The sequence below is a fragment of the Scyliorhinus canicula genome, chromosome 13, assembly GCF_902713615.1.
Source record: "Scyliorhinus canicula chromosome 13, sScyCan1.1, whole genome shotgun sequence".
In the NCBI taxonomy this organism is placed as follows: Eukaryota; Metazoa; Chordata; class Chondrichthyes; order Carcharhiniformes; family Scyliorhinidae; genus Scyliorhinus; species Scyliorhinus canicula.
The window spans coordinates 2,663,567-2,672,764 of NC_052158.1; the positions used below are offsets into that span (position 1 = coordinate 2,663,567).

At 50.6% G+C, this 9,198-nt stretch overlaps 1 protein-coding gene across 1 annotated transcript; it reads left to right on the forward strand.

Moving 5' to 3' along the window:
* The first annotated feature begins 4,327 nt into the window (after positions 1-4,327).
* On the forward strand, positions 4,328-6,799 carry LOC119975922 (heat shock 70 kDa protein-like). The gene has a single exon (XM_038815872.1). The coding sequence runs from the start codon at positions 4,455-4,457 to the stop codon at positions 6,381-6,383; it is 1,929 nt and encodes a 642-aa protein (XP_038671800.1). The 5' UTR covers positions 4,328-4,454; the 3' UTR covers positions 6,384-6,799.
* Positions 6,800-9,198: the final 2,399 nt, after the last annotated feature.

Sequence of the window (9,198 nt, forward strand, 5' to 3'; positions counted from 1 at the left end):
ATTGTTGCAGCACTAGCGAGGCCTTTGAGTACTCCAGGTGAAGACGGTATGTCTGTTGTCACTGTCTCAGTGGTAGAGCTCTCTCCAGTGAGTTGTTAAGTCAGACTCTCTCCAGAGTTTAGAAGACACAAATATACCCAGGTCAGCACTGAGGAAGTGCTGCACAGTCTGATCGTTCAGCTTTGAGCCCAGACATTGACTGGAGTGTCCATCCGCCTTCTCAACTCGGCAGGAAAGATCCCACAGCAGTCATTTCAAACCCAGGAGGGGGGGCGGGGGGGTTCCTCCCTAAACACTGGCCAATAGATTACTCAGGATGATCAGTCAGTTGTGCATCACTTGGGACCTGTGTACAAAATAGCTGCTGTTCCCCAAATTACTGCAATGGCTGGCACTTCACTGTCTGTAAAACATGCTTGGGCATCCTGAGATTACCAATGGTATCACATCAGTGATGGGCAACCTAGGCTAATGAGTGGCCCTCTAATTGGGTGGGCCGCAAGGTTCAAATCAGGCTTGTTCTCCAACCAGACCCTGTGTATAAGATTGAATACATGTTGCATATTTGAACATAGAACATGCAGTGCAGAAGGAGACCATTTGGCCCACGAGTCTTCCACCCTATTCCCGTAACCCAATAACCACTCCAAACCTTTTTGGTCACCAAGGACAATTTATCATGGCCAGTCCACCTAACCTGCATGTCTTTGGGCTGTGGGAGGAAACCGGAGGAAACCCACGCAGACACGGGGAGAACGTGCAGACTCCGCACAGACAGTGACCCAGCGGGGAATTGAACCTGGGGTCCTGGCACTGTGAAGCCACAGTGTTATCCACTTGTGCTACCGTGCTGCCCACAAGTTGGAGAAAATGCTTAATCGTTTATATCTTAATGAAACTGTCATCAACTTCAAACAAAATAAATATTGACACTTTGGATGCAGAGGGAGCACAAGGCTCACACAGTCAATGTGTGCGATCAGCACACGCCTCACTTCACTTGCCCTTGTTTTACGTGCGAATCTCTTCACACCGGTGAGAGAAAAGCTACGTGGTCAGGAATCGGCGGAATGGTGCCCCTTTACGTGGGAAAGGGTCAACCAACAAAGTGTCTCATGGGCCGCACATGCGGACTGCCCACCCCGGAACTACATTCCAGTTCTTTTATTCGCCAAAGACCTCAGTTTCCTGACACCTTTTTTTAAAGGTTAGGGTGGTTATAGCAGACATGAGAAATCCTATCCTTTCTGCTTTTTGCTTGCATTGATTTCTAACCTTAGTCGATAATTGATTCCATTTTGTTTCAAGTAATTCTGAAATGAAGTTGCCAGTGATCCGGTTAGCAGGGAGTGGGCGCGGTCTGTTGAGTAGGCCAGATTTACAGAGGCTAATTCCTGTTCTGTATTGGGGCGTCAGTGCTTGGTGTCAGTAGCAGGCGAGCAGAACGGCCTTCACAATGTTCGACTGTACCTTGTGGGTTATGTTATCTGCATTTCACATTTTGGGTTTGGATTGGATATGATTTATTGTCACGTGTACAGAGGTACAGTGAAAAGCATTGTTCTGCATACAGTCCAGATAGATTGTTCCATCCATAAAAAAACAGGATATACGTAAATACATAATGTACATACACACAGACATTGAGTGGTGTCACTCACACTGACGCTCACCCTGAGCTACATCAGCAAATTAACACTGGGCCCAATATAACCTGTGCTGGGTGCTGAGTAAACATGTTAGCTTCCATTTGTGGACCTGATTATGTCTGCAACTTTGATTGACCGCAAGTCGTCTTCCTGTTCAAACTATTACAATATGTAAATGGAAGCAAGTCATTTCTACTTGAATAAAACCTTCATTTGATTTCAAAGTTTTCATTTCTATGTGTAATTATTTATACGAATGGATAAATATGCAGAGATAACATTTCTAGCTGAGTGAGATGCATGTGTGTTGGCTGGATAGCTGGTTCATGATGCAGAGATGCCAGCAGCGTGGGTTCAAAACCCGTACCAGCTGAGGTTATTCATGACGGCCCTGCCTTCTCAACCTTGCCCCTCTCCTGAGGTGTGGTGATCCTCAGGTTAAATCACCACCAGTCAGCTCTCCCCCCTCAAGGGGGAAAGAAGCCTCTGGTCATCTGGGACTATAGCGGCTTTACCTTTACCATAACACAATTACCATACATATAACAGCTGCGATTAGGGGCAGCATAACTGGGGGTGCCCCGAAGATGTGCTGGGGGACTCATTCCACTGCCCCCCCCTCCGTTGCTCCAAAGCGGGCAGTCCCCAGGTGAGAAATGCGCAGCAATTGCTCAGGAAGTTAAACTTCTGTTGGGCAATTGCCCTGGACAGGAAACCATCTGGTAAACACAACATAAATCACAAACTTTGGGTGGTTCCGATTGACTAACAGTGATAGTTATCCAGAGGGAAACAAGTGAGAAGAATTAAAAAAAGAATTAACATCCAGGTAGCTATAGTACTGGCACCCGAAACCCATGTGGGAGCCCCTCACTAACACTCCCCACCCCCCCCCCCCCCTCCTCCCCACAAATCGACTCCAATCACTCATGGAACAGGTCTACTCCCCACGATATTGGCTGGCTTCCCTGTCCATACCTTAACTAACCATCCTCAAGATGTCTTCTCCCTGGCAAACTTGCTGACCTTCTCCCTGGCTTGTCAAATTGATTACACCATTTAAATTTAACTACTTTTACATCAGCAACTGCAATGCAAAATTGTGTGTGTGTGGGGGGGGGGGGGGGGTTCGCGGTGAGCGTGAGACCTTCCTTACCTCTGACCTTTCCTGCTCTCTGAACCCAGCCTCAAGATTCCGCTGCTCCGCCCGGCCTCGGTCAGGGAAGGTGTGGCTTCGAATCCAGGGAAATTGGTAGCTGTGCAGTGGCAGTGTGACTCTGTCATTCTTAATGCACAAAATGCAATTTGCTTTATGCATTGGGTGGGATGTATTCTCTTCCTGCCCATCACTAATGGTGATTGAGAAGGTATATCGATAACGTAGAATCCATTAGAGTGCAGGAGGAGGCAATCCGGGCCCTCTGAAAGAGCACTCTGGGCAGCACGGTAGCACAAATGGCTAGCACTGTGGCTTCACAGGGCCAGGGTCCCAGGTTCGATTCCCCGCTGGGTCACTGTCTGTGCGGAGTCTGCACGTTCTCCCCGTGTCTGAGTGGGATTCCTCCGGGTACTCCGGTTTCCTCCCACAGTCCAAAGATGTGCAGGTTAGTTGGATTGGCCATGATAAATTGCCTTTAGTGGCCAAAAGGGTCAGATGGGTTATTGGGTTACGGGGATAGGGTAGAAGTGAGGGCTTAAGTGGGTCGGTGCCGACTCGATGGGCCGAATGGACTCCTTCTGCACTATGTTTGATGTGTTCTATGATAAGAAGTCTGACAACACCAGGTCAAAGTCCAACAAGGTTGTTTCAAACACCAGCTTTCGGAGCGCTGCTCCTTCCTCAGGTGAATGAAGAGGTATGTTCCAGACACATTTACATCGACAAATTCAACGGTGATTCACCGGAGGAAGGAGCAGTCCTCCGAAAGCCAGTGTTTGAAACAAACTTGTTGGACTTTAACCTGATGTTGTAAGACTTCTTTCTGTGTGTGTATGCAGAGAAAAACATTTAGTCTTTCTACACTTAAATGGCTGAGTTGAATCCAATTGGCGCAGACACATTGGGACTTGGGGGGAGTAAAGAATTGGGGCTGAATGGCCTCCTGCACAGATGGATTCTTTTAAAAAAAATTTAGAAAGAAATTTGGAATGTGTTGAAAGATGAAAAAGATCAACTTGTTCAATGCTCCATGTTTCCTTCCCCTTCTCCAGGATTTGCTCCCAAGATCTGTCCCCAATTCCGGGAGACTCCCGGCCAGTCCGGGAGGGTTGGCATCACCCTGGCCGGCGCTGACCAACAATGTCCTCTTTGCTCCGCTCCACCTTCCCGCCTCCAGCCGCTTCCCGCTGCTCACAGTCCATTCCCGTCCCCGCCTCCCGCAACTTTCCACAACTTTCTTCCCGGGACTCGAACCTTCCACAAAACTCTCCAACTCTCCGCCTGCCGCCCGCCCGCCGCGCTCTCATTGGCCAACGTTCCGCGGTGACATCACCGCCCCGCGCTCTCATTGGCCAACATTCCGCGGTGACATCACCGCCCCGCGCTCTCATTGGCCGCCGCTTCCGAACATTTCGCGGTGACGTCACCTCCCCCGCCCCCATTGGTCCGCGCCGCCGTCAATCGGCCTCCGGGCGGCGCCCACTCGGCCGCTCTCAGCCGATATAAAGGACAAGAGCTGAGCGACTCCCAGTCACAATCACCCTCCCGCCTGGAGCACAGAGCAGGTGGCAACTGGATCACTGCATCAGCAAAACTTCACAGCAGCAGCAGCGACTGAATTCACTCGGCTTGGATCAGGACTCAAGATGCCACCAGCTAAAGGAACAGCCATTGGCATTGACCTGGGCACCACCTACTCCTGCGTGGGGGTCTTCCAGCACGGCAAGGTGGAGATCATCGCCAATGACCAGGGCAACCGCACCACCCCCAGCTACGTGGCCTTCAACGACTCCGAGAGGCTCATCGGAGACGCTGCCAAGAATCAGGTGGCTCTCAACCCCCCCAACACCATCTTTGATGCCAAGAGGCTCATCGGGAGGAGGTTTGACGACCCGCTGGTCCAGTCTGACATGAAGCACTGGCCCTTCCAGGTGGTGAACCAGGCGGGGAAGCCCAAGGTGAAGGTCGAGTACAAGGGGGAGGATAAAACCTTTAACCCTGAGGAGATCTCCTCCATGGTGCTGACTAAGATGAAGGAGACGGCTGAGGCCTACCTGGGACACACTGTCACCAACGCTGTCATCACTGTGCCTGCTTACTTCAATGACTCCCAGCGCCAGGCAACCAAGGATGCCGGGGTGATCGCTGGCCTCAATGTCCTCCGTGTCATCAATGAGCCAACAGCAGCTGCCATTGCCTACGGCCTGGACAAGAAGGGCAGAGGGGAACACAATGTTCTCATCTTTGACTTGGGAGGTGGCACCTTCGACGTGTCTGTTCTCTCCATTGACGACGGGATCTTTGAGGTGAAATCCACAGCGGGTGACACCCACTTGGGAGGAGAGGACTTTGATAACCGCATGGTCAATCATTTCATTGAGGAGTTCAAGCGTAAGTACAGGAAGGACATCAGTGAGAACAAGAGGGCGGTCAGGAGACTGAGGACAGCCTGCGAGAGAGCCAAGAGAACCCTGTCTTCCAGCACCCAAGCCAGTATTGAGATTGATTCTCTGTTTGAAGGCATAGACTTTTACACCTCCATCACCAGGGCTCGGTTTGAGGAGCTGAATTCTGACCTGTTCAGAGGCACTCTGGAACCAGTGGAGAAAGCTCTGAGAGACGCCAAGATGGAGAAATCGCAGATCCACGATGTGGTCTTGGTTGGGGGCTCCACTCGCATCCCCAAGGTCCAGAAACTGCTGCAAGATTTCTTCAACGGCAAAGAGCTGAACAAGAGCATCAATCCTGATGAAGCCGTGGCCTATGGGGCGGCTGTCCAAGCGGCTGTTCTGATGGGGGATCAGTCGGAGAATGTCCAGGATTTACTTCTCCTGGATGTCGCTGCCCTGTCTCTGGGTCTCGAGACCGCAGGAGGGGTGATGACCACACTCATCAAGCGTAACACCACCATTCCCACCAAGCAGACCCAGACCTTCAGCACCTACTCTGAGAACCAGCCCGGGGTCCTCATTCAGGTGTACGAAGGAGAGAGAGCCATGACCAAGGACAACAACCTCCTGGGCAAATTTGAGTTGAGTGGCATTGCCCCTGCCCCCCGTGGGGTGCCACAGATCGAGGTCACCTTTGACATTGATGCCAACGGCATCTTCAATGTTTCTGCTGTTGACAAGAGCACCGGCAAATCCAACAAAATCACCATCAGCAACGACAAGGGCCGGCTGAGCAAGGAGGAGATTGAGAGGATGGTGCAGGAAGCAGAAAAGTACAAAAGCCAGGATGAAGTCCAGCGACAGAGGATCGCAGCCAAGAACTCCCTGGAGTCATACGCCTTCAACATGAAGAGCTGGGTGGAGGAGCAGAGTGTGAGGAATCAGATCAGTGAGGCAGATAAGAAGAAAATCATTGAGCAGTGTGAGCAGGCAATACAGTGGCTGGAGAACAATCAGATGGCAGAGAAGGAGGAGTTTGAGTTCCAGCTGAAAGAGCTGGAAAAACTCTGCAATCCCATCCTTGCCGACATGTACCAAGGAGGAGCAGCAGCAGCTGGGAGCTCTTGCCGATCCCAGGCTGGGAATGCCTATCCCACAGGACCCACTGTGGAGGAGGTGGATTGAAAGGCCGGAAAGAACAAGGATGTACGTTGGGAATCGGACACATCAGATTTTTGGACTTTACTGGATTGGGCGCTGAGACGTGTTGTATTCCTGACTGACAGTGGTGGCATTTACTGGACTCGATGCTGTCAGGTCTACAGTGACTGTAATATAACTGTGATGGTGATAGCGCCTGGAAACTGTGTAGAGCCTGTACCACACCCACTGTTGTTAATTGAATTAAGTTTGTGTGAATTTCCTGAATCCTGTTGAACGAATCAGGCTGTTTATCCCCATGTATTTGTTTCACATCAAACTCTTTATGCTCCATGCACAACCTATATAATACTTTTATACATTGTTGCTGACATCAAACCTGTTCAGAGCTGGAACTGATTATGTTTACGTCTAATAAAAAGTTTCTATTCTTCCACGTTTTTGGTGTTTTCTGCTTCACATTTCGCTCTGAAACGCAGCATGCTAGTCAGCAATTAGGAGGTCAAATGTCATGTTAGCCTTTCTTGCAAGGGGAGTGGAATACAAGAATAAAGAATACGTTGGGTTTTGGTCTCTGTGTTTGAGTAAAGGATGTGTTGCAATGGAGGCAGTACAGTGAATGGTCACTGGACTCCTCTGAGAGGATTGACCTCGATAATGGGGCCCATATTCTGTGGTGTTCAGATGAAGGGGAGTTCAAAATCAGACACATACTAAATTCTGATATGACCTGATGGGTGGGCGCTGAGAGGTGGATTCGTCAGGATAAGGGGGCGGCCATTTTGGTAATGCCGAGAAATGTCTTCACTCTAAAGGATTGTGAATGTTTAGAATTCTCTCCCTCAAGAGGGTTGTTCCACCGTTGAATACTCGTAAGGCTGAGATAGACAGATTGTTGGTGATTGGGGAAATTGGGAGATATGGGGCACAGGCTGGAAAATGGAGTTGAGGCCCAAGATCAGATATGGCCGTCTTGAATGGCGGAACAGGTTCAAAGGTCGTGCGGTCTCCTACCACTCCTACTTTTTATTTTCGTAGGTTATAATTAACAATTTTGAAGGGCTGGTTTGGGGGGGGGGGGGGTGGAGCACTGGGTCTCGCTCTATGCAGATGACCTCCTCTTGTATATTTCAGACCCGTTGGAGGGGATGTGGGAAGTAATGCGAATCCTGGGGGAATTTGACAATTTTTCGGGGTATAAATTGAACATGGTGAAAAGCGAGATGTTCGCAATCCAGGCAAGAGGACAGGAGAAGAGACTGGGAGAGCTGCTGCTTAGAATGGTCGGGAAGAGCTTTCGATATCTGGGAATCCAGGTGGCCCGGAATGGGACGCACTGCACAAGTTAAACCTATCCTGGTTGGTAGATCAAATGGAAGGGAACTTTCAGAGATGGGACATGCTCCCGCTATCACTGGCGGGGAGGGTACAGACCGTGAAAATGACGGTGCTCCCCAGATTTCTGTTTGTCTTTCAGTACCTCCCCATCTTCATCCCAAAGGCCTTTTTCAAGCGGGTGAATGAGGATATTTTGGGCTTTGTGTGGGCGGGTAAAACCCCTCAAATGAAGAAAGTGTTGCTGGAGCGCAGTCGGAGGGAGGGTGGGTTGGCGCTGCCGAACTTCTGCAATTACTACTGGGCGGCTAATATAGCCATGATTAGGAAGTGGGTAGAGAGGGAGAGGTCGGCATGGGAGTGGATGGAGGCGGCGTCATGTAAAGATACCAGTTTGGGAGCACTGATAACGGCACCTCTTCCGTTCTGGCCGGCCTGATACTCCACAAGTCCGGTGATGGTGGCGGCTCTGAGAATCTGGGGGCAATGGAGGAGATATAAGAGAGTGGAGGGAGCATCGGTTTGGACCCCGATTTATAATAATCATCGGTTTGTTCCGGGTAGGCTGGATGGTGGGTTCCGGAGATGGCAAAGGGCAGGAATTAGAAGGATGGGGAATCTATTTATAGATGGGAGCTTTCCCAGCTTGAAAGCCTTGGAGGATAAATTTGAATTGCCAGCAGGAATGGGTTTAGGTATTTGCAGGTGTGAGACTTCCTGAGAAAACAGGTGCCGGCCTTTCCGCTGCTGCCGCCATGGGGGATACAGGATAGAGTAGTTTCCAGTACCTGGGTGGGAGAGGGGAAGGTATCGGATATTTACCAGGAGCTTTAGGAGGCGGAGGAAACTCCGGTGGAGGAGCTTAAGGGCAAGTGGGAGGACGAGCTAGGAGGAGAGATAGGGGCGAGTCTATGGGTGGATGCCCTAAGCAGGGTTAATACATCCTCATCATGTGCCAGGCTCAGCCTGGTACAGTTCAAGGTAGCCCACCGGGCATACATGACAGCGGCTAGGATGAGTACGTTTTTCGGGGTAGAAGATAGGTGTGCGAGGTGCGCGGGAAGCCCAGCAAATCATGTCCACATGTTTTGGGCATGCCCGAAGCTTAGAGGGTTTTGGCAGGGATTCGCTAAGGCAATGTCACAGAACCGAACACAGACCATATAGTGCAGAAGGAGGTCATTCAGCCTATCGAGACTGCACTAACCCACTTAAGCCCTCACTTCCACCTTATCTCCATAACCCCTCCTTAATGTTTTGAACACTAAGGGCTATGTAGCAGGGCCAATCCACCTAACCTGCACATCTTTGGACTGTGGGAGGAAACCGGAGCACCCAGAGGAAACCCACGCAGACACGGGGAGAACATGCAGACTCCACACAGACAATGTCCCAGCGGGGAATCGAACCTGGGACCCTGGAGTTGTGAAGCCACAATGCCACTTGTGCTACCGTGCTGCCCGATGTCCACGGTGCTAAAAACATGGGTGGTGCCGAGTCCGGA